The sequence below is a fragment of the Capra hircus genome (genome assembly GCF_001704415.2).
Source record: "Capra hircus breed San Clemente chromosome X unlocalized genomic scaffold, ASM170441v1, whole genome shotgun sequence".
NCBI lineage: Eukaryota > Metazoa > Chordata > Mammalia > Artiodactyla > Bovidae > Capra > Capra hircus.
In genome coordinates, this window is record NW_017189516.1 from 19,590,117 (window position 1) to 19,616,074 (window position 25,958).

Genomic DNA, 25,958 nt, shown 5'->3' on the forward strand with positions numbered 1-25,958 from the left:
ATTCTTATCCCCTGGAACAGCACTGTCCTTATCTTCCATAAATTCAGGAAAAGTGAAGAGAACTAATGAGATTTCAAAACCAAAAATTTTAAAGCTCTCAGAAACTCCTTGAATGTCCATGGCCTAAAGTCTTGTCATTATCCTTAATAGCAGTAAGATCTGTCTCCTCTAGGATCCACAAGTTACCTCCTTCTGAGTAAATAACGGGTTGCCCCACGGATTTGGAAAGTACTCTCCATCTTAGACTCTACCCTATGACATACTGATATCACTAATTACAGCAGGGGACGCATACCTTCAGTTTATCACCAACAAGTACAGCTGTGTTTTTTGAAACACCCACCTAAGCAGCCTCTGCATGATCCCAAACCTGAAGCCTTGGCTTCCTGAAGAGGCATCAAAGAAAAACTGCCCTTGAGCCTCAGTGGAAAAGAGATTTTCAGGTACTGTTAGCAATTGACCCAACAAAACTCCAAAGTATTGAAGTTATGTTTTCCGACTTAAAAGACATATATCACTTCATCCTGAATACTGGATGGCCATTCCATTGGCACAATTTAACACTATTCTTAGGATCCCTCCAGGAACTGCTGACTGCAGAAGTGGACAGCTTCTGCCCAAGGTTAATCTCATTCTTCAGCGGCCTTTTTCTTTCCCTTTACCACTCATCATGCCTGTTATTGTACTTTACACTCCCCAGTAAGTCTTCTCAATATGTTCTCCCTTACCTTCATCCTGCGACTTTTGACCCTATACGACCTTCTGCCACTTAAAAAGTAAAACGTCCTGACAGGTCTTTCTCAAACCAAAACTACTGCTCTGAACTTAACTGTTTGCTAACAAAATTTTAATCATTTTTCTTTTAAACACTTGAGAAGATACATTTCCTATTAAGGCCCATTCTGGTTCTTCTGGGCTTCCCTGGTGGCTCAGATGGTAAAGAATTTGCCTGCAATGCAGGAGACCTGGGTTTGATGCCTGGGTTGGAAAGATCCCCTGGAGAAGGAAATGGCTACCCACACCAGTATTCTTGCCTAGAGAATCCCATGGACAGAGGAGCTTGGTGGGTTACAGTCCATGGGGTCGCAAAGAGTCGGACACGACTAAGCCACTAACACACTTGTCTGGTTCTTAAGTTTCCCTTGCATCATTAATCCCAAACTTTGGTCATATAGTAACTGGCCTCCAGTTCTGCAGCTCTGGTTCCGGCCTTTCTACTCCTCCGCATCCCACCACCTCCTGACACTGTGCATGGCGTCACTACACCAGCAGCCACCATTACAGAGAGCAGAGCTCTGGAGCTAGAGCAAGTGGAGGAGGGCAGCGGCTGGTGGCCAAGCACAGAGGGTCGAGCTAGAGGGCCAGCGCTAGCACCAAGCAACCACCAGTACCTGCACAAGTACCCTGGGAACTGGCGACGGCATGTGCTTGTGGCCCGTGTGTGGGTGGCGGTGTGGAAGGAGCGCGGTTCGGGCTGGTGGCATCATGGACGAGAAGGTGTTCACCAAGGAGCTGACCAGTGGACCAAGCAGCTGAACAAGTGCAATCAGCTGTCCGAGTCCTAGGTCAGGAGCCTCCACCAGGAGGCTAAAGAAATCGTGACAAAAGAATCCAACGTGCAAGTCGTTCGATGTCTAGTCACTGTCTGTAAAGATGTGCACGGGAAATTTCACCATCTCATGGAATTGTTTAGAATCGGCGGCACATCACCAGATACGAATTACTTGTTTATGGGCAATTATTTTGACAGAGGATATCATTCAGTGAAAACAGTTACTCTGCTTGTAGCTCTTAAGGTTCATTACCATGAAAGTATCACCTTTCTTCAGGGAAATCATGAGTGCAGACAGATCACACAAGTATATGGTTTCTATGATGAGTGTTTAAGAAACTACAGAAATGCAAATGTTTAGAAATATTTTACAGATCTTTTTGACTATCTTCCTCTCACTGAATAGGCTATCACTTCCTATTACTGGATGGGCAGATCTGTCTACATGGTGGCCACTCAGCAGCCATAGATAACACTGGATCACATCAGAGCACTTGGTCATCTACAAGAAGTTCTCCATTAGGGTCCAGTGTGTGACTTGGTGTGGTCAGATCCAGATGAACGGTGGAGGTTGGGTTATATCTCCTCGAGGAGCTGGTTACACCTTGGGGCAAGATATTTCTGAGACATTTAATCATGTCAATGGCCTCACTTTGGTGTCTAGAGCTCATCAGCTGGTGATGGAGGAATATAACTGGTGCCATGACCTAAATGGAGTAACGATTTTCAGTGCTCCAGACTGTTGTTATCCTTGTGGTAACCAAGCTGCAATCATGGAACTTGATATTCTAAAATACTCTTTCTTGCAGTTTGAAAATACTCCCAGCACCTTGCAGAACTGAGCCACATGTTACTCATGGTACCCTAGACTGCTTCCTGTAATGAAATTTTAAACTTGTACAGTTTTGCTCTTTCCATGCCATACAATGGATATGGGAAGAGCAACTCCACAAGTGTCAGAGAACAGTCAACACTCAAAAAAACTTGTTTTCACATGGACCAAAAAGATGTTCCATATAAAAATACAAAGCCTCTTGGAAGGACTGATGAAGGACTCAGCTGAAGGACTGAAGCTGAAGCTGAAGCTCCAATACTTTGGCCACCTGATGCGAAGAGCCAACTCATTGGAAAAGACCATGATTCTGGGAGAGATTGAAGGCAGGAGAAGGAGGGGGCAACAGAGGATGAGATGGTTGGATGGTATCACTGATTCAATGGACATGAGTTTGAGCAAGCTCTGGGAGATGAAGGACAGGGAAGCCTGGTGTGCTGCAGCCCATGGGGTCACAAAGAGTTGGACACGACTGAGAGGCTGAACTGAACTTGTCATCAACAGCCATGACCACTTTAGAATGAACCAATTCATTGCATGCTGAAGCGACATTGTTGGTCAAGAGACCAGTTTCTGTCCTAGCGCTGTTTGTAGTTACTTTGCTTTCTCTGAGAAACTGCAGATATAAGATGTAAACATTAACACCTTGTGAATACAATTTAAATTCCATTTAGCTATAGCTTTACTCAGTATGCCTGTAGATAAGAATAGCAGCAATCATTGGAGCTTAATGAACATTTTTAAAAATAAGTACCAAAGCATCCCTTCTATTTGTGAGTTTTGAAATCATTTTGTTTATTTTTAGGGATACCATTTGATTTAATCATATGATTTGTCTGCCCTCAATTTATCTCCGCTTCTAAAATCTTGGCCTCATATTGTTCTTTGTTACTGTCAGAACCTGGTGATTTGTTTTGAATGGAGTTTTTTTTTTCTCCCTCCTATAAAATGATGTTACTGCACAAGAGCACTGCAGTGTTTTTTCATAATAAACTTGTGAACTAAGAACTGAGAAAGTCAAATTTTAATTGATCAATGGGCAAGACTGGTGTTGTTTATTTAAAGGATGCATCAATTGATAAATTTTAGAATCTGTAGAATTCCAGATAAAGAAAAATAAGAATCAAGGCCACTAAAAAAACTGACCTCACATCAACAAAATACTTCTACTGAGGCTTGCTGTTCAGTTGCTCAGTCATGTCCGACTCTTTGTGACCCCATGGACTGCAGCACACCAGGCTTCCCTTTTTTTTTTTAACCTCGCCACAAGGCTTGCAGGATCTTAGTTCCCCAACCAGGGATCAAACCCAGGCCCCCTGCAGTGGAAGCACGGAGTTCTAACCATTGGACAACCAAGGGTACAAATACTTTTCTCTTCAGAAACGTTCTTTTGGGGAACTGTTTACTTCCACTCACATTATCCACCCATTTTAAGGGACATATAATTAGCTCACGCAAAATGATACTTATACTTCCAATAAGGTCTGTGCTCCATTAGGATACCATTTCTTTTGTGATCATCAGACTTATGCCCACCCGCCACACACTAACTTATCCAATATATTTGAGGTAATTGTTAGAAATTTTCAGATATTTAAAACTACCTGTCTTCCAATGGATCAAATTCTCATGAAAAGTAGAGGGAAACAGCAGAATCTGGACAGCTCCCAGAAAAGTAACTGACTCTTCATGCATTCTCTGTGAGCTGCAGTTCCCACACTGGTGAAAATGTGGCCCCAAACCTGTCTCTTATCTTAACAGATGCCATAAACGACACAACTTCCACTCAAGAAGACCCCCTCACCCCCCAAAAAAATGTCTAAATTAATTAGCCAGATTGTCACTAGCAGTCTTATAGCCCTTGATTTCCTTGGCTAGCAGAGGAAAGGGTTCTCCTTTAGCAAACACCTCTTGATGCATTTACATAAATACTACAGGTCAATAGAACAATTTTCTGACGAGGCTAAAAGAAAAAGGCACCGGGCTGTCTACAAGAGACCAGCTGAACCATAGGGCATGTTTCCATGGCCTGGGTTAGGTCACCTAGGCTTCTATGTCCAGGGTCTATTACAAGGATGAATGATCATCATTTTGTTTCTGGTAACTGCCTGTGATGCTTTGGGGCAGAGCCTGTCCAGAGTCTTAAATGCCATTGAGCAGCCCTTGTCACATCACAAGATTCAGCACTTCATCCTGCAATAAAAGGAGCATGAGAGACTTGCCCAAGTCCTTTTGCAGACAGCTCTCTCAGTGCTACCTCTAGATCAGCAAAATCTCAGTAATGGTGATGATTAGAATACATAGATTCATGTCCTGTGGCCTGACCTCATCTGGCCTTGGATGAAAGGGAGGAGCAAGAGAGACATGCAGCCCCTGACATGCAGGAGCTGGCCTGGCACTCACCACAAGGCCTTGGTGCTCTCCTGTTGAACAGAGTCCCAACATCAGACAAGGCCACTCTGTGACTAATGGATCAAGACCAAAACTAGACTAATAAACATTGTCCAAATTCCCAAAATGACTAAACATTACCCTCTCCTAGCTCATATAAATAAATGGGTGCTGCTTCTTTGTCAATCACTCCCTTTGCCTCACCTTTCTAGATAAGAATTAATATACCCAATCATAAAATCACTCTCACTTTCTAAGAACCTCCAATCCTTGGAATCTCCCCCACAAATCGCCTTATATGAGGCCACATCCCATAAAAGAATCTAACACCTTCTTATTGAGACATCCCGTGGTATGTATGTTCTCCCTCATGACAAGGAATCAATGAACTCAGATTTGCATGACTGGATGAACAAATTAATGAATGAAAGGACTTATATCATAATAAAAGATCCAGGACTTGCCCCCTAAGAGCTCATGATGTAGCAAGAGAGACAAAGAAACAGTTCTCAGTCAGTGTGATGAATATCATAATAAAACATAAAGACAGGATGCTGTACAAGTGACATATCAGAGCCAGGGGTGTCAGTGAAGGCTTTCTGGGACAGGGGAAACTAGGGTGAATCTTAGGTAGAAGTTAGCCCAGTACAGAGGCAGGGGTTGGATTCAGTGGGAGGAAAATAATGTTTTAGTCAGAGAGAGTAATAAGCTCAAAGGCAAGAAGCAGAGAGAGTATATAACTAGACCATGGCTGAGGTCAAGCAGGGACTACCAACAAGTCTTCTGGGCCTTATATGCTTTTAGGTCCACTGAAGGGTGGTAGGATTAAATTGTATTTTATGAAGATTCAATAACCACATACTGTGATCAAAGTTAAAAAATCATTTACCTCCAGATGTTAAGATGGATACAGCATCACTTTTGTTGTATTGCAAAAAAGGCATAAATTGAATTAACCTTGAGGAAAAATTAAATGATTGCAAATTAAGGAACATTCTACATTTTGAACTTCAAAAATATCAATGTCATGAAACAAACAAACAAAAAACGCTGAGAAGCTGTTCCAGGTTCAAGGAAACTAAACATGACTAAACACCATGCTTTACCCTGGACTGGATTTGGGAATGAAATACTTTTCTTCTTTTGTTAGAGAGGATGTCAATGGGACAACTGATGTAACTCAGCTAGATAATACTATGTCCATGTTAATTGCCTGATCTTGGGAATTCCCTGGTGTTCCAGTGGTTAGGACTCTGCATTCTCACTGCTGCTGAGGGCTCAGTTTCAATCCCTGGTCAAGATTCCCAGGAGCCATGTGGCACAGCCCCCCCCCCAAAAAAAATTGCCTGATTTTGATAATTGTACTGTGGTTATATAAGAAAATGTCCTTGTCTTCTGGAAATGTGCACCACATTTAGGAAAAGGAAAATCATGTCCATAACTAACTCTCAAACTGTTTAGAAAACTGCTCAGAAAAATATATATATATATATATATGTAAATGAAAGAAGCATAAAGCAAATGTGGTTAACTGTTAATATTTGGGGAATCTAGGTGAAGGATAGTCATGAATTCCTTATATTATTTCTGTAACTATTCTGTAAGACTGCAACTTTGTCAAAATACAATTACCCCTTCAGCAAAAGATGGAGAAGCTCTATACAGTCAACAAAAACAAGACCGGGAGCTGACTGGGGCTCAGATCATGAACTCCTTATTACCAAATTCAGACTGAAATTGAAGAAAGCAGGGAAAACCGCTAGACCATTCAGGTATGACCTAAATCAAATCCCTTATGATTATACAGTGGAAGTGAGAAATAGATTTAAGGGCCTAGATCTGATAGATAGAGTGCCTGATGAACTATGGAATGAGGTTCGTGACACTGTACAGGAGACAGGGATCAAGACCATCCCCATGGAAAAGAAATGCAAAAAAGCAAAATGGCTGTCTGGGGAGGCCTTACAAATAGCTGTGAAAAGGAGAGAAGTGAAAAGCCAAGGAGAAAAGGAAAGATATAAGCATCTGAATGCAGAGTTCCAAAGAATAGCAAGAAGAGATAAGAAAGCCTTCCTCAGCGATCAATGCAAAGAAATAGAGGAAAAGAACAGAATGGGAAAGACTAGAGATCTCTTCAAGAAAATCGGAGATACCAAGGGAATATTTCATGCAAAGATGGGCTTGATAAAGGACAGAAATGGTATGGACCTAACAGAAGCAGAAGATGTTAAGAAGAGATGGCAAGAATACACAGAAGAACTGTACAAAAAAATATCTTCACTACCCAGATAATCACAATGGTGTGATCACTCACCTAGAGCCAGACATCCTGGAATGTGAAGTCAAGTGGGCCTTAGAAAGCATCACTACGAACAAAGCTGGTGGAGGTGATGGAATTCCAGTTGAGCTACTTTAAATCCTGGAAGTTGATGCTGTGAAAGTGCTGCACTCAATATGCCAGCACATTTGGAAAACTCAGCAGTGGCCACAGGACTGGAAAAGGTCAGTTTTCATTCCAATCCCAAAGAAAGACAATGCCAAAGAATGCCCAAACTACCGCACAATTGCACTCATCTCACATGCTAGTAAAGTAATGCTCAAAATTCTCCAAGCCAGGCTTCAGCAATACGTGAACCATGAACTTCCAGATGTTCAAGCTGGTTTTAGAAAAGGCAGAGGAACCAGAGATCAAATTGCCAACATCCGCTGGATCATGGAAAAAGCAAGAGAGTTCCAGAAAAACATCTATTTCTGCTTTATTAACTATGCCAAAGCCTTTGACTGTGTGGATCACAATAAACTGTGGAAAATTCTGAGAGAGATGGGGATACCAGACCACCTGACCTGCCTCTTGAGAAATCTGTATGCAGGTCAGGAAGCAACAGTTAGAACTGGACATGGAACAACAGACTGGTTCTAAATAGGAAAAGGAGTATGTCAAGGCTGTATATTGTCACCCTGTTTCTTTAACTTCTATGCAGAGTACATCATGAGAAATGCTGGGATGGAAGAAGCACAAGCTGGAATCAAGATTGCCGGGAGAAATATCAATAACCTCAGATATGCAGATGACACCACCGTTATGGCAGAAAGTGAAGAGGATCTAAAAAGCCTCTTGATGAAAGTGAAAGAGGAGAGTGAAAAAGTTGGCTTAAAGCTCAACATTCAGAAAATGAAGATCATGGCATCTGGTCCCATCACTTCATGGGAAATAGATGGGGAAACAGTGGAAACAGTGTCAGACTTTATTTTTGGGGGCTCCAAAATCACTGCAGATGGTGACTGCAGCCATGAAATTAAAAGACGCTTACTCCTTGGAAGAAAAGTTATGACCAACCTAGATAGTATATTCAAAAGCAGAGATATTACTTTGCTGACTAAGGTCCATCTAGTCAAGGCTATAGTTTTTCCAGTGGTCATGTATGGATGTGAGAGTTGGACTGTGAAGAAGGCTGAGGACTGAAGAATTGATGCTTTTGAACTGTGGTGTTGGAGAAGATTCTTGAGAGTCCCTTGGACTGCAAGGAGATCCACCCAGTCCATTCTGAAGGAGCTCAACCCTAGGATTTCTTTGGAAGGAATGATGCTAAAGCTGAAACTCCAGTACTTTGGCCACCTCATGCGAAGAGTTGATTCATTGGAAAAGACTGATTCTGGGAGGGATTGGGGGCAGGAGGAGAAGGGGACGACAGAGGATGAGATGGCTGGATAGCATCACTGACTCGATGGACGCGAGTCTGAGTGAACTCCGGGAGTTGGTGATGGATAGGGAGGCCTGGCGTGCCGCGATTCATGGATTCACAAAGAGTTGGACACGACTGAGCAACTGAACTGAACTACCAAAAAATAAATAAATAAAAGCATGTAGTTGAAAGGTTCTATGTGTTAGCACTGTGGTGGGACCTGGGGAGGTGAGAGTGAATAAGATGCTCCCATACCCTACTGGACTCACAGTCTAGGAGGCCATCTTGGCCGCAGATCCAAAGGTGTGAGACAGGATCTCCAAGAAGATTACAACAATTTGGGCAAGAAGCGGGGAAGGCCTGAGTGAACTAGGGCAGTGCCAACATAATTAGAAGGACACTGAAGGGACAATATTTATGACCTGGTGACTAACTGGACTTGAGGCAAGGAACAAGCGAGGTCTAGTGTCCGAGTTTCTTAGACACACCATTGGTTGGACCATGGTCCCAGTCACCAAGAGAGTGCCCAGGCGGTTTGTGCAGAGAAAGGGCTTGATTTTGGACAGCTCAATGATGCTGTTAAGTAGAGGGTTTGAGACACAAGACGGTAGTTTAGGGGAGGCATCTGAGGTGAGATATATTTGGGGGAGTCATCAGCAGTGACGAGTTAGAGGAAGCTGCTGGGTAGGAAGAAGACACAAGAGAACCTCAACATCTGGAGAGGTGTACAGCACATTGATTCACAATTTTTAAAGGTTATATTCCACTTATAGATATTATAAAATATTGGCTATATTCTGTGCTGTACAATATTTTTTGTCTCTTATTTATTTTATACATAGTATATTATACATATATACATAGTATAATAGTTTGTGCCTCTTTATCCCCTACCCCTGTCTCTTACCCCATTCCCCTTCCCTCTCCTCACTGATAACCACTAGCTTGTTCTCTATATGTGAGTCTGCTTCTTTTTGTTACTAGTTTGTTGTATTTTTTAGATTCCATCTATAAGTGAGATCCCACAGTATCTGTCTTTCTCGGTCTGGCTTATTTCACTTCACATCAACTAAAGCCTCTCCTCTTCCCCAACCAAAAAAAAAAAAAAAACCACCATTTTGCAAGAGTTGGCCTCCACTAGGAAAACTGAAGGTTTGTTTAACCGCTTTGAACTTTCCTTTTGAACCTATTTGTGTTTAATCAGACCCTCGACCCAATCTCTCATTGAGGCATTTCAATATCTTTTTTTCTGTTAAGTCAGAGATAACCTTTAGCTATCCGTCCAAACTCCAAAGCTTGGGTTCACTGGGCCCCAAGCCTTTGCCCCACCTCCCTGCCCCCGGTAGCTCTGCCAGATTCTTGCAGCCAAAGAGTAGAGGACGGCGTGGAGGGAGCCGATCCCCACCCCCACCCGCAGCCCCGGCCTGGCGACTGTCCATCTGACCTCCAGCCTCCTCCTAGTCATCAGCCTGGTGAGTTCCCCGGGTCGGGCCGGCCTCCCGGCCCCCTCCCTGGAGAGGCACCATCTGGCAACAGCCACCCCCACCCACAAACCCGCGCGGCCGGAAGAAGACCGATCGCCTCTGCCACGCCGGGGACCCGCGCCCCGCGCGCACCCCACGGGGCCGACGGGGGCTGGGGACGAGGCAGGCGCAACGTTCAGCGTTCCCGCGGTCACGCGAGGCCGCAGCCGCGCCGCCAGCTGGTGCGCGGGGGCGAGGCCCCCTCGCCCGCACAGATGGCCCCGCGCAGCGCGGCCATATGACGTCGTGTCCCCGCCGGGCGGGCCACCCATTCACAGCCATGGCCTCTCACGCCCTGCTCTCTGAAGCCCGAGCGGAAAGGGGTTATTAGCATCACCCAGCTTGCGCCACGGAGCGTGGGGCTGAAAGTTGCGATTGCAAAAGTCCCGCGTCTGATCTTGGGCCTTATCTCAAATTGATAGCAGGAAGGCCTTTGGAACCTCTGCCAATTTTGAACAACCGGTGAGATGCTACAGCGCTGACAGGCCGTGAGGACGATTTGAGCTGTATGTTTCTTAAAAAAAAAAAAAAACTTTATAGAAGGAAATATTAAACCAAAGATTACTTTTCTTTTTTTTCCCCCTGTCAATTTGCCCATCTGTGTGTGGAACCACTGACTTCAAATCAGATAGCTGTCAGGAAAAAGGATAAAGATGCAGGCAATTTTGATTATCATTAGGACAGAGTTTGGGAAAGAGAGAAGGCTCTGAAAAGTTGTCTTTCCTCTCCCACATGAGTTGCTTAAGTAAGGATTTTTTTCTTTTCCGATAATTTTTCTTTTTCTTCTACCAGTTCACCAGTCACAGCCTCTGGCCTAAAAGTCCCAGCATAGAATGTTCCTGCCTAAATTCCACATATATGCATTAGTATACTGTATTGGTGTTTTTCTTCCTGGCTTACATACAATATTGTAAAGTAATTAACCTCCATTTAAAATAAATAAATTTAAAAAAATGTTCCTGCCTGTGGAATTCAAGAATCCTTGCCAAACTGGCAGGGTGTCTTCCTAGATAGCAAGGAATAGCTAAGGGCCTGTCATTTCCTACAAGGGTACCCCAGAGAGGTCTTTTTCTCCCCCCTTTTCTGGTGTCTGAATTTGAAAATGAATGTTATAGAGAAAAGACTGGTGGTTACCAAGGGGGAAGGTTTGGAGGAGGGATGAAGTGGGACATTGGCGTTAACAGATGTAAGTTTTTATATATAGAATGGATAGACAAGGCCCTACTGTACAGCACAGAGAACTGTATTCAATATCCTAAGAGTAACCATAGTGTTAAATAATATATTTTAAAAAGAATGTACATATATATGTATAACTGAATCACTTTTCTGTACAGCAGTAATTAACATTGTAAGTCAACTGTATTTCAATTTTAAAAAAGAAAATGGATGTTAGTTCTAATTTAGTGTATTTAGTGCATTTCTAAAAATGCAGAGAAGGAAGATTGGCCTTTGGGCAGTGAGAGAAGGCAATCGACACCATGGGCGGATCTGAAGGGCAGAGAAGAAGGTGACCTGCAGACGCCCAATGAGGGAACTTTCCGCCCCCTGACCAGCCTTGGGGGCTTGGGTGCTGGCATAAAAGCAGCCTTGCCTTGTCCAACCAGCCAGCTCTCTCTGGGAGTCAGCTAGAGCCAAGGTGTGGATGTTGGAGTGTTGTTTTTGTTCTCTGTTTTACAGAAACCTTGAAAAAAAAAAACACTGGTAAGTTGATTGAAGATGTCTTGTGTTATGGCTTTTTTTCTTTTTTATGTATCTCCTCCTGCCACATTGCATATTTTGTTCTTACCTGGAGAAACTGTGTCCAGCCTTTCCAGTTCCGATTTTAAAAACAGCCTCTATTGGGATCTTACCAGGGTCTTAAGTCAGGTGTTTTACTGAATTTGCTCTATGCGATGACATATCTCTGTTGCCTTCAGTAGGTCTCCCCCATGACAATGTCTTCCATGAAGATTGAGTGTGTTTTGCGGGAGAATTGCCGCTGTGGTGAGTCTCCAGTGTGGGAGGAGGCGTCCAACTCTCTGCTCTTCGTAGATATTCCTGCCAAAAAGGTTTGCCGGTGGGATTCTCTCAGCAAGCAAGTGCAGCGAGTGACCATGGGTAAGGATGAAGGATGGGCCTGGATCTGCCCACACAGCCATTTCTTCCCTGGGGAGGGGCAGTCACCTAGTGTGTTTTTCCTCTGAGACTTGATTGTTAAAGCTTATGCTTGAAAACTATTGCATTGTCACCCTTTCTGGATCCCCCACTTTGACCCAAGAGTAAAATCTGGATAGTCAATACTTTCTTCTTCCCCTGTGGGTGCTGTGCCACATTCCCTATCTTGTTTGGGATGGTGAGTCACAGTCCAAGAAAGTAGGCTCTTTCCTTAATACCTTCAAACACCAGCATTGAAAGTTAGAGACCCAGTTTGTGGCACAGCAAAGGTTATCTACCTTGGGTCAGTCCAAAGCCTCAGTTTGCAAACAAATAAACAGCAGATATATCCTCTCTTTGAATGTGCAAAGAAGAGCTTTTGGACTTAGAAAGCACAAACCTGGACTTTCTGTTTGTTGTTTTAAATGGGATTCACAAGAGAGTTTCAAGCGCCTTTTAATGGCCCTGTGATTTCCCAAGGAGGGGTTTAACACCTTCTATGGCCCAAGGGTATGGGCTTCAGAAGTAATAAAGAAGTTTCTTTTCCTTATTGTGCTGGTGGGAAAGAGATACCAGGGTCCTGTGACCTTAGGACACTCTCTCAATTCAGAACTGGGGACTTTTTTTCTTTTTAATGAGAGGGAACAGCTTTTAATACACTCAGGGACATGACTGTGGCTAAAGGCAATAGTGACCACTAGCGCCACCAGGTGGTAAAGAATCCGTTAGCACCATCAGATGGTAAAGAATCCGCTAGCGCCACCAGGTGGTAAAGAATCCATCTGCCAATGCAGAAGATGTAAGAGACACAGGTTCGATCCCTGAGTTGGGAAGATCCCCTGGAGGAGGAAATGGCAAACCAGTCCAGTATTCTTTCCTAGAGAATCCTGTGGACAGAGGAGCCTGGCGGGCTACAGTCCATGGGGTCACAAAGAGTCGGACATCACTGACCACGCGCACACACGTTCCCTGGGACAATTCACGGCTGGAATCCACTACTTTGCAGGGCTTTTAGCTAAGAGCCCTTCCCAAACACCCAGATGCTCCCAAGCACCAATTTGTACAGAATAGCTGCTTGCAAAATGTTTTCACCATAAATTCTGTCAATTTGTTTCCCTTGAGCAGTCACCACAGTAATCAATTTATCCACTTAAAAAAAAGTTTCCATGGAAAAATATTAAACCCAGGAAACCTAAAATTTAAATATACAAAATAGAGTACTATAAAGACAATGTGAGTTTTAAATCACTGTATCTACATTTCTTTTTTTTTTACTATGCTTACTACCAAAAAGGATTTGAAAAGAAAATTTCAATTAAAAGTATACAAAATATGTCCCTTAAAAAAAGATAAGTCCTAATTAAAAAGAAAAACAAGACAAGCCCTTTTTTGGAGAGAGAGATGATGCAAAACCCTCTTGCTAGAACAAAACACAATTTTTGTCTCTGAATTTCCTGAAGATCAAGCAAATTGAGTATCACTTCTTCTGTGTCAACTGTCCTGGTACACACACACACACACACACACACATACACACACACACACACACACACACACACACACTTAGGAACCTCTCCTCTGAACCTGCTTTGGTGCCTGCCCCAGTGTATGGTGACTGCTGTGGTTTGACTTCTCTGCTTCGCCCACTAGGCTGGGAGCTGGACTTCATCCATCTTTCCATCCCTGATGCCCAGAGCAGCACACAGAGTTCATGCTCAATGAATATACTCGGTTATGTAGCCTTCACTGTTCAACAGAAAGGAGGGAGCACTCCTATTGTCAAAGAGCTGCACACACCTGGATGTGCGGGATAGTGTGATGGCTGCAGTGTGACTGCTGGCTACCTTCTAACTGCTGCTTTTGCCTCTGCAGATGCCCCTGTCAGCTCTGTGGCCCTTCGCCAGTCGGGAGGCTATGTTGCCACAGTTGGAACAAAGTTCTGTGCTTTGAACTGGGAAGATCAGTCAGCAGTTGTCTTGGCCACAGTAGATAAAGAGAAGAAAAACAATCGATTCAATGATGGGAAGGTGGATCCCGCTGGGAGATACTTTGCCGGTATGATTTATTGTTAAAACCTACTTACTGAGATTTGGAGCTTCCCAGGTGGCTCAGTGGTAAAGAACCCCCCTGCCAAAGCAGGAGATGCAAGAGATGAGGGTTCGATCCCTGGGTTGAGAAGATCCCCTGGAGAAGGGCATGGCAACCCACTCCAGTATTCTTGCCTGGGAAATGCCATGGACAAAAGAGACTGGAGGGTTACACTCCATGGGGGTAGCAAAGAGTCAGACATGACTGAATGACTTAAAAAAAAAAACAGAAGAATATGACTTATAAAAGTCTCACAGCTGCAGTGGTAAAAGAAGTATCCATAATGGGTCTTGGGTTCTTCTTTTCTTATTACTTAAGTCACTTGTATCCAAAAAAAAAAAAAATCCCATGAGAAAAACTTCATAGATATTCCATTCAATTGCTGTCTGAGGCAGCCTAAATTTGTGTGGTATTGTGTAGTTTAAATAAGTTTTAAGACAGGGTTATACTGTGATTGCTGTTTAAATTGGAAATAATTTCAAATTTACAGGAAAAAAAAAGTAAGAACAGCACAAACAACACCCGTATAGCCTTTACCTGCTGCTGCTGCTAAGTCACTTCAGTCGTGTCCAACTCTGTGGGACCCCATAGATGGCAGACCACCAGGCTGCCCCGTCCCTGGGATTCTCCAGGCAAGAACACTGGAGTGGGTTGCCATTTCCTTCTCCAATGCATGAAAGTGAAAAGTGAAAGTGAAGTCGCTCAGTCGTGTCCCACTCTTAGTGATCCCATGGACTGCAGCCCACCAGGCTCCTCTGTCCATGGGATTTTCCAGGCAAGAATACTGGAGTGGGGTGCCATTGCGATAGCCCTTACCTAGACTCACACACACAGAGTCGGACACGACTGAAGCGACTCAGCAGCAGCACAGCAGAAGACTCACCTATTAACAGCATTTTGTTCTGTCTGTTCTTAGTACATATAAACATTTTTCTCCAGGATCATTGAAAGTAAGTTGTATATATCATGTATCTTTACTTCTAAAATACTTCCCTGTGAGTTTCCCAAGAAAAAAATGATATATTCTTACATAGCCACAGTACAGTAATCAATTCAAACAAGTTTAACATTATATAACAATTTTAGCTGATGCACTGCCTACATTCCAATTGTCAATTCACCAAATTCACCAACCTTTTTACATATATATTATTTATATATAATATAGTTTATCATTAAATATATAACATATTATATAAAATGTATGCTATATATATTAAAATATATAATTGTATAATATTATATTTATATAGTTTATATAAACATTTTATATAAAAATGTTTTTAAGAGTAGTATTTTTCCTTCTAGTACAGAATCCAGTCTAAGATTATGTACTGCATTTAGTTGTCATTTCTCTTTCATTTTTTTTCTTCTAGAACAGAACATACCCTTTCTTTTTTTTTATGACATTGCCATAAAGTACTGAAGACTATAGTCCTACCCAACTCTCCTCTGTTTTGATAGAACATTCCTCATGTTGTTGCATTTGTCTACTGTTTCCTTGTGATTAGATTGATGCTATATATACATTCATGCAGAGAAGGCGATGGCACCCCACTCCAGTACTCTTGCCTGGAAAATCCCATGGATGGAGGAGCCTGGTGGGCTGCAGTCCATGAGATCGTGAAGAGTCAGACACGACTGAGCGACTTTACTTTCACTTTTCACTTTCATGCATTGGAGAAGGAAATGGCAACCCACTCCAGTGTTCTTGCCTGGAGAATCCCAGGGACGGGGGAGCCTGGTGGGCTGCCGTCTATGGGTTTGCACAGAGTCGGACACGACTGAAGCGATTTAGCAGCAGCATACATTCATGGCTGGAATCACTGCATAGTTCTCTCCTTCTCAGGGTTCCCATCTGGGTGCCATCTGTCCTCCATCAATGATATTAGTTTTGATCACCCAGTTGAGGTCTTAGATTTCTCTACTGCATAGTTACTATTTTTCATTGAGATTTATAAGCAGCTTGTGGGGTTTGTTAGTGATATATTACTGTGTAACAAATTACCCTGAAATTTGGTAATTAAAATAACAAACATCTATTATCTTCTGAAGGTCAAAACCTGAATCTGGCTTAGCTGGATGGTTCAAGGCTATGTCATGAAATTGCAGTCAAGTTGTTGTTTGGGGCTATAGCCTTGGAGGAGGCTAGAGTCTCTAAAGGGGTCTGGAGGATCTGCTTCAGAGCTCACTCACATGGCAGTTGGCAAGAGGTTTCAGTTTCTTACTACGTGGGCCTCTCCATAAGATTGCTCAGGACCTGGCTTCCCTAGATCCGGTGATGAGAGGGAGGGAGGGAGGGAGGGAGAGAGAGAAAGAGAGAAAACACTCAAGGTGGAAGCTACAGTCCTATTATAAGCAATCTCAGAAATAACATAGCATCACTTCTGCCAGTGCTATTGGCCACATAATTATGGAGGGGACTAGACAAGGGTGTGAATACTGGGAGGCAGGGATCATTCAGGGCCATCCTAGAGACTGGCTACAACATGAGGAGACACTTTAAGTCCAAGAAAATATCCTGGTCCTCTTCAAAATTTCTCCCTTAGGTTTTATGTTACTTGATGATTTTTGCTTGAAGCCATCTTTAAGAAGATGGCTGCAGAATGACTTATACACAGCTTAAAATGAATTTTAAGTCTATGTTGAAATTAATAATGCGTTTCATATTTAGTTCTCATTTTCATCCCAACATAACAACCCTATAGTTAGCCAAGTGTTAGGTGCTCAGTTGTGTCAGACTCCTTGCAAACCCCTGAACTATATAGCCCACCAGGCTCCTCCATCCATGGGATTCTCCAGGAAAGAATACTAGAGTGGATAGCTATTTCCTCTTCCAGGAGATCTTCCCGACCCAGGGATTGAACCCAGGTCTCCTGCATTGCAGGCAGATTCTTTATGTCTAAGTTACTAGGGAAGCCCAATAATTAGCCAAAGTTGATTCTAAATGCCTGCTGTTTCCACTCCCCACTCAGCCCCTCACATCATCAGCCATGCTGTCTGGCTTCATTCACTTTCAACATTGAAGGTAGGTAAGACCTGAGCAGGTGGTGTGAATAGTTTCCCATCTACCTGGACTTTATACAACCACAGATTTAGTCCAAGACAGGTTGAAAGATTAAAGCTGAGAATCCATTGGAAGCCCTTCAGCCAGTAATTTCTGTGGGATGAAGAAATATGATCAGATACCCTGCCTCCTGTTGAAATTGATTTTCTCTCTCCCTCTTAGCTATAAGTGTACAGCTCTGTGGCATTTGGTGAGACAAAATTATAATGTCCTCAGAGGCCTGATTTCTTAGCCTGGAGTCCCCAGTCCCTAGCTCTTAACCTTTGCCCTCTGGAGACCCCATAAAGTTGTAGGCATCAGTGTGAGTATACACACTGGTCGTGTGCATCTCTCAGTAGCATCGAAGAACCTTTTTCTACAGAGAGTTCATAGCTTTCGGCAGGTGTTGAGAGCTGTCCCTGGCCCAGAAAAGGGTGAGATCATCTGATAATCTGGATGGGGTCTCTTAGTGGTGGGTAGTACCCTGAAGGTATCCCAACACCCATGTTCTCACCTGTTGGGTCTCACTACTAGACAGTGATGCATAAACCAGGGCTCCAGGTTGTTCTTTCCCACTAAAGAAGAGCCCTTTCCAAGCAGTGGGGGATTCCCTTTCATGTTACAGACATCTCTTTCTGTGAGGCAGGTAGTGGGGGAAAGAGATGAGTTGGGGAGGGGGTGCAGTGGAAGAGTAACGAAACAAGCCCAATTGTCTTATAGCCAGAAAATAGGGAGGAAGGATTTACCCTGTCCAGCTTCCTATTCAGGCTTCCCAGTTTCAGTCCATTTTGCTCTCACTTACTCTTCTTTCAGATGTAGTGTATCACAGTAAATGAGCTTTCCAATTTCTACATTATGTGAAATTCTACTCTGTCCCTGGAGATCACACTCAAATCTAAGTGAATTGTCCATGGGCACTTGAGTTAGTGGAGTGTTTTCTATAAATGTCACTTAGGCCCAGTTGGATGATGGTGTTCAGTTCTATTTTTTTTGCTGATTTTCTATCTACATGGATCTATTATTGAGAAAGGGATGCTGACATCTCCAGCCAGATTTATGGATTTGTCTGTTTCTCTCTTCAGTTCTGGCTTTTCCTTTGTGTATTTTAAAGCTCTGTTGTTAAGAGCAGGAACATTTAGGATTATTATGTCGGCTTAGTAAAGTGACCATTTTCACAGTATATAGTACTCCTATTTATCCCTGGTAACTTCCTTTGCTCTAAGTATATCTTATCTGATATTAACATAGCCTCTGCAGTTTTTTAAGTTAGTATTTGCATAGTATGTATCTTGGGCTTCCCAAGTGGCGCTAGTGGTAAAGAACACGCCTGCCGATGCTGGAGATGCAAGAGACGCAGGTTCGATCCCTGGGTGGGGAAATCACCTGGAGTTGGAAATGGCAACCCACTCCAGTATTCGTGCTTGGAGAATCCCATGGACAGAGGAGCCTGGCAGTCCATGGGGTCACAAAAGAGTCAGACACAGCTGAGCGACTAAGTACACAAGCACACGCTTTGACTTAGAGCTACCATTTTGTTATTTTCTCTTCTTTCCCGCTGTATTTTTTTGTTATTCTGTTTCCCTTTTCCTGCCTTCTTTTAGGTTATTTGAGTATTTTATAGAATTCAATTTATTTATTGTGATTTTCATCATATCTTTCTGTGTGTAATTTTTTAAGGGCTCCTGAAGGGGTTGCAAATATATAGTTAATTTTTCAGTCTATCTAGAACCAATATTTTACCACTTCAGTTGATAATCACCCATTTATGTTATAGTTGTCTTTATATACATAGGTTAAAAATCCCATCAGAAAATGTAATTTTTGCTTTCTATTATATTTACTCATACATTTACTATTTCTATAGCTCTTTCTTCATTCCTGATATTCCTTTTGGTATTTTTTTCTTTCAATATTTCCTTTCTATCTGAAGAACTTCCTTTAGTGATTCTTTTAGAGCAAGTCTGCTGGCTATGAATTCTCTTAGTTTTACTTCACATGAGAATGTCTATTTCTCCTCTCTTCTTCAAGGGTATTTTCACTTAATATAGAATCCTACCTAGGTTGACAAATTAAATATTCATCACTTCCTTCTGACCTCCAGTTTCTCATGAAAAATCAATAGTCATTGAAATCATTATTCTCCTATAGGTAGTATGTAATTTTTCTTTTATTAATCTTAAGGATTTCTATTTAACCTAAGTTTTTGGAAATTTAATTATGATGTGTCTAGGTATAGGTTCCTTGGGCTGATCCTGTTGAGGTTTATTCAGCTTCTCAAAGGGCTTCCTAGGTTGGCGCAAGTGGTAAAGAACCCTCCTGCCAATGCAGGAGACATAAAAGACGCGAGTTCAATCCCTGGGTCCGGAAGATTCCTTGGAGGTAGTTCATAGTTCAGTCGCTCAGTTGTGTCCAACTCTTTGAAACCCCATGGACTGCAGCACACCAGGCCTCCCTGTCCTTTATCATCTCCCAGAGTTTGCTCAAAGTCATGGCCATCCAACCATCTCATCCTCTATCATCCCCTTCTCCTTCCCGCCTTCAATCTTTTCCAGCATCAGGGTCTTTTCCAATGAGTCAGCTCTTCTCATCAGGTGGCCAAAGATTTGGAGTTTCAGCTTCAGCATCAGTATTTCCAATGAATATTCAGGACTGATTTCCTTTAGGATGGACTGATTTGATCTCCCTGCAGTCCCAGGGACTCTCAAGAGTCTTCTCCAACACCACGGTTCAAAAGCATCAATTCCTTGGAGGAGGAAATCAATCAAACCCCTTGGAGGAAGGCATGGCAACCCACTCTGGTATTCTTGCCTGGAGAATCCCATGGACAGAGGAGCCTGGTGGGCTACAGTCCACAGGGTTGCAATATGAGTCAGACACAACTGAAGCGACTGAGCAAACACGCACCCACCAGTTCCAACCTGCTTTCTATTAGGCGGCATTAAGTGTGCCCCTCAGTGGTCAGTCTGAGAATCAGAAAGAGTTCCATCCATTAGCTCCATTCTCCAAGTCTTTTAGTATGCTAATTAGAATTAGATGCGTGCATGGACAAGCAGATCACAAACAACTTTATGAGATTGCATTCCTGAGCATCATCCCTCTTCACTAGCTTCTAGTACTTTCCAGCTTCCTGGAGCTCTCCTTTTCATTCCTCCAGCCAGAAACCACCCACTTCTATGATTATTCTGCCTCCAGGGTCAAGTGGCAGGCAGAGAGAGAGAGAACTTGAAAGCAACAGCATTGGAGCTGCCCTTTTGTCCCTGAAGCTTCACTAAATGGAGAGGAATGGCACCTTTGATTCCTGTAGTTTCCTGTTGCTGACGGCTCTCTGCCTTTGCTGCCCTAGCTGCAAAATTGCCTGGGGGCTGATGCATGAGAAAATGGAAAAAAGGGAGTGGAATATAAGCAGGGGATTTCTTCCACTCTCTCTCTCTCTGAGCCGCAGGAGTGTTTTCTGCTCCTTGTGCCAGATTCGGAGGTTTCTCTTGGACCTCGTTCTGCCTGCACCACAACGCTCACTTCCACGTTTCAGGCTGGGTTGAGTTCAGGCCGGGACATGTGCTGTGCTGTGTTTAGTCCCTCACTGGAGGATAAAATGGAGAACTTGAAACCTCGCCACTGGTTAGGTGATACTTCAAATTCTGTGTTCTTCTCTGAGCCGACTTACATCACAGAGTTCTCAAAAAACTACGCTGTGTGTTTTGTCCAAGTCTTAGAGTTTGCTTCGGTGGTTCAGACGGTAAAGAGTCTGTCTGCAACGCAGGAGACCCAGGTTCGACCCTGGGTTGGGAAGATCCCCTAGAGGAGGAAATGGCAACCCACTCCAGTATTCTTGCCTGGAAAATCCCATGGATGGAGGAGTCTGGTGGGCTGCAGTCCATGGGTTCGCAACATGACTGACTGAGCAACATGACTGAGCACCTAACATTGGAGTTTGCTCAGTGGGAGAAAATGAGGTTGGTGCAGATGTCTTGAACTAAAACCTCTCCGGGTAGTTTTAATTAGCATGGCAAGCAAGGTAGTTGCCATTAAAAAAACAAAGCACAGGACCCAGATTGGGACTGTATCTTCATTTCCTTGATTTCATCATGAGGAAGGAGCCCTGGTGAGAGAAGATGACACCGTGCACAGGCAGGATGCTGTGTGGCTGAGCTCCATGCTCTTTGGGTTTTGTAGGTACCATGGCTGAGGAAACAGCTCCGGCAGTTTTGGAGCGCCGCCAAGGGTCCCTGTACTCCCTCTTTCCTGACCACCATGTGGAAAAGTACTTTGACCAGGTGGACATCTCCAACGGTTTGGATTGGTCTATGGACCACAAAATCTTCTATTACATAGATAGCCTGTCCTACTCCGTGGATGCCTTTGACTATGACCTGCAGACGGGAAAGATCTGTATGTGCCTTTTCATTCTTTTTCGTGGTATCTTTTTCACATGCATATGACTAGTCAGCTGCTGCTCCCTTAATCCATTTGAAAAGGTCCTTACTTTTCAGAGAATTGCCCAATGTTATAATTCCAATACTGTAATGATTACCAGACTTGACTATGCTGCCCGTCAAGCCATGGCTGTCAGCAGGAGACCTGGGTTCAGTCCCTGGCTCTCAGCCACGGCTTTCATGGCTTTAGCTCTCAACTCAGTATGGCCGCTATTGTCATAAGATGGCTGGGTCCTCAATCTTTTTTCTTGCAACCATCACTAGAAAGAGGCTGTCTTGTAAAACGGATCCTGTTCTGCCGGCCAGTGTTTAAAGTCAAATAATATACAGCCGAATGGGACAAAAGAACAGAAAATCAGAGTTTGGGGTTGATATTTCTTATTTGTACTTTAGTTAACTAAAGGCAAATACTCAAAGACAAATTAACAACCGTTCAAAATGGAAAAATTAAAAAGGTAGTTACAGATTGTTCAACTCTACCACTGGGCTCTAAATGAGCCATAGTTGGAAGCTGGGATGGAAGGAATTATTGGGAGGAATTTAAAAGGGCATGCTTGAAACTTTCATGAAAGGTGCCAGACCACAAGAGCAAAACCAATCATAAAAATGACTTGAAAAATATCCTAAGAGTCTATACAGATTTAATCAGAAAATTTCCAGCATAGATGTTTTGCTTTGAAATATGTAGTGCCCTATTTCATGACTGTTTTTACCCATTTTACTTACACATGGTTTCAACATTCCTTCCATTATACCTCAATCTGATTACTGTAATGACTTGGATTGTATAGTGTAAAGTTCCTCTGAATTTTGATGTTTGTTTTATTTTGTATATTATTATTTTCTTTAAGGCCAGCCAGCTGGTTTCAAAATACCCCCTTTTTTCAGAAACAAGCCCTTCTAATATTTAGTTTCAATAAGGTGATTTTGGAGCATTTAATTGGGCAGAAACAGAGCCTTTACGTCTTGCCAGTTTTTGTGCATGAACTATTTGCAAATCAGACCCAGGCCCTCGGCAGTGAGAGCATGGAGTCCTAACCACTGGACGGCCAGGGAATTCCACAAAGCAGGCAATTTTGGAAGTAAAACGGCAAAGGTTTAACCATAGACTGAAGTGTATCTGAGGTGGGCAGGCAGGGCTTCAGTTCAGGTAAGTCTCAAAAAGGTCTTTTGGTATTTTATTAAGAATTCTGCTTTCCTTTTTCTCTCCTCCTCTGAAAGCTTAAGAGAGCCGTGTCTGTATGCAGACTGAAGGGAGCAAATCCACCCCAAATCCTATAGTGAAAAATCCTTCATTGAAGGATGCCCACTCATGTTTCTAAAGTTTTTTAGAGTTAGGAATCCTCCTGAATCATCCTGCCTGTGGCACCCACTTGTCAGACCCTGGATAAGCAGAAGTAATCGGTATTTATAATCAACTTGATTGCTCATTGTTTGATGCTCACTAGTGAGTGACCTGTGGTTTTGCGGGGGCGGGGGGGGGGCGTGTATGTGTGAGTGTGGTTTGGTGTTGTTTTGGTTTGTTTTCTTTTTTACCATAGCCAACCGCAGAAGTGTTTACAAGCTGGAGAAGGAAGAACAAATCCCAGATGGAATGTGTATTGATGTTGAGGGGAAGCTCTGGGTGGCCTGTTACAATGGAGGAAGAGTGATCCGTTTGGATCCTGAGACAGGTAGGCCCACAGCAAAATGATAAATTCCCACCATGTCTAGAAAACACCAGACACTAGGGGCCAGAGAAACTTCCTTACTAATGAAGTTATAGAGAAATATATTCAAAGGTCTCAGTTGGATGATTTTGTAAATAAAGGCCAAAGATAAAGCAAATGTTATGGTCAGAACTCCTTTATCTGTAGAGGTAAATCTTTTTTCTCAAAAGAAATTGTCAGGAAAGATAGGTGAAACTCCTGGGAGAATTGACCTTCAAATCTTCTTTGAACTTTCCTATTGCTCCACAAGGGGTCCCAAAAGGTTGTGTAGTTGGAGATTTGCTAGAGCTAGACTTTGAATGAAATATTTGGTGATCTAGGGAAAAGACTCCAAACTGTGAAGTTGCCTGTTGATAAAACAACCTCATGCTGCTTCGGAGGGAAGGATTACTCTGAAATGTACGTGACCTGTGCCCGGGATGGGTTGGACTCCAAGGGTCTTCTGCAGCAACCTGAGGCTGGTGGAATTTTCAAGGTGATCTGGCTATCTCTTATATTTTGAGGGTGAGGTGTGAGATTTTCAGTTAAGTAACTCAGTAATTAGTGCTTTTCCGTACTTTCCAAACATAATTCTACTTGGCATTTTAAGCTCATCGTGCTAGACTTAAAAACATTTTATTTAGATTTTCTAGACTTCAAGTTAGGCTTTCCTGGTGGCTCAGTGGTAAAGAATCTGCCTGAAATGCAAGAGACGTGGGTTCAAGATCCCTGTTAGATCCCTGAGTTGGAAAGATCCCCTGGAGAAGGAAATGGTAACCTATTCCAGTATTCTTGCCTAGGAAATCCCATAGACAGAGGAGTCTGGCGGGCTACAGTCCATGGGGTCAACAGAATCGGACACAACTTAGAGACTAAACTACCACCACCACAGACCTTAAGTTATCTGAAGTCCAGGACAATGTGTTTAGCTTACTTTGGACAGTACTTTAAAATATTTTTTGCTTCAGTAGTGTTTGTCTAAATTCTATAAATCAGTAGAATAGGCTTAGAAAATCAATGTTTAAAACGTGCTGATAAGATTAGTCGATTGCTTTGATGTTACAAGAATATTTTCACGTTCTTAACTTTTTGGCAGTGAAATAAACACTGGTAAAAATTATAGACCTTTTGAGTTGAAAAGAAATGTAGAAATCCCTTGCTAAACAGATAGGAAGAAGATAGTAATAAATTCAGCTTTCAATCCCAATTGTAAATGGTTGCTAGTTGAATTATTATCATGTGAATAATTGGTTGGACCATAAATACCTAATCAAATAATTCTTTTTTATTATAGGAAATAAAACAAGGATAATAGTTGGCTAAATATACTATTGTGAATCATAAAAAGGCTTTTGGAGAATACTTGTGAATTACCTTGTATCAGAGTTTCTCTCTTTTCTTTTTTTAACAGATAACTGGCCTAGGAGTCAAAGGAATTCCTCCCTATCCTTACACAGGATGAGTGACATCCTCTTCCTAGTGGAGGAGACGTAGAGGACAATTAGAAAATTCTGGAGCTGAAATTTCCATCTAGTTACCAAAAACGAAGCAATAACATTAACAGGATTAAATTTTTATTTACAATTTTTAAAAGGTAGAGCATTTCTAACAAGGGGTGACAGGTGGTCTTGATAACCTACTATAAGGCCTTCTGCAAAGGTACTATAGAAATATAGGGGTGTTTAACTATCAATGAAGCTTCTTGATTCTTTGCAAATTGCGGGTGGAGTTGAGGGAGGGAGAAGAGACTGTATCTGTTCTTTACTCTGCATTCCATACTTACTATACCTAAAGCTTCAAAACACTAATAAACAGTAGTCTGGCAATGACTTATTGTGATTATGTTCCTTTTTATTTTCATCATAATCATATAAAAAATGCTGCAGAAAAATGTTTTAAATGCTGCAAAGCCAGCCTATCTTCATATTACTCTTCCTATATGTTATTTTACAAACTAAAACATTGCTAGAGGATAAGAATAAAACATTTTGGCAAAATGCATGGTTCCAACTGCCACTTAGATGTAGATGTAAAAGTAATGTATCACTTTGGAAAGAACACTTAAAAAAATAGCTTTATTGAGTTATAATTGACCTACACATATTACATATTTAAAGTGTACAGTTTGATAAGTTTGACATGTATGTGTGTGTGTGTGTGTGTGTGTGTGTGTGTGTATTCATGGAACCAACACCTCAAATAAGATAATGAATCTATCCACTACCCCAAGACCTTCCCTGTGTCCCTTTGTGTCTTTCCTTTGGTCCTTCTGTATGCCTGCCCCCATCCCCAGGAAACCACTGATCTGATTTCTGTCACTATAAATTAGCCTTAAAATTGAATACTGTGATTTTTCAACTTCCTTTTTTTTTTTCAATATTGCTTTAGCTCTTTTAGTTCCTTTGGCCTTCCATATAAATTTTAGAATCAGCTTGACTATATCTATGAAAAATCCTGGAGCAATTTTAATTGAAATTGCTTTAAATCTGTAGAACAATTTGAAGAGAAATGGCATTTTTACTATTTTGATTCTTCAAATCCATGAACATGGCATGTCTTTCCAATTATTTAATCCTGTCTGACTTC

General features: G+C 42.4%; 1 protein-coding gene and 1 pseudogene across 5 annotated transcripts; both read left to right on the top strand.

Moving 5' to 3' along the window:
• Window positions 1-1,485: 1,485 nt before the first annotated feature.
• LOC102173375 lies at window positions 1,486-2,434 on the top strand (annotated as a pseudogene).
• Window positions 2,435-9,825: 7,391 nt separating this feature from the next.
• Window positions 9,826-25,201, top strand: RGN (regucalcin). 5 transcript variants are annotated; one of them, XM_018043994.1, is made up of 7 exons: window positions 9,826-9,930; window positions 11,904-12,081; window positions 13,990-14,172; window positions 21,425-21,640; window positions 23,226-23,357; window positions 23,714-23,868; window positions 24,784-25,201. In XM_018043994.1, the coding sequence occupies exons 2-7, from the start codon at window positions 11,913-11,915 to the stop codon at window positions 24,832-24,834; spliced, it is 906 nt and encodes a 301-aa protein (XP_017899483.1). In that variant the 5' UTR covers window positions 9,826-9,930; window positions 11,904-11,912; the 3' UTR covers window positions 24,835-25,201. The 5 variants fall into 5 exon arrangements, with proteins under 5 accessions (XP_017899483.1, XP_017899484.1, XP_017899485.1 ...); XM_018043995.1 differs by having other exon boundaries at window positions 9,842-9,930; window positions 11,901-12,081; XM_018043996.1 differs by lacking the exon at window positions 9,826-9,930 and adding an exon at window positions 10,244-10,487.
• The last annotated feature ends 757 nt before the right edge of the window (window positions 25,202-25,958 follow it).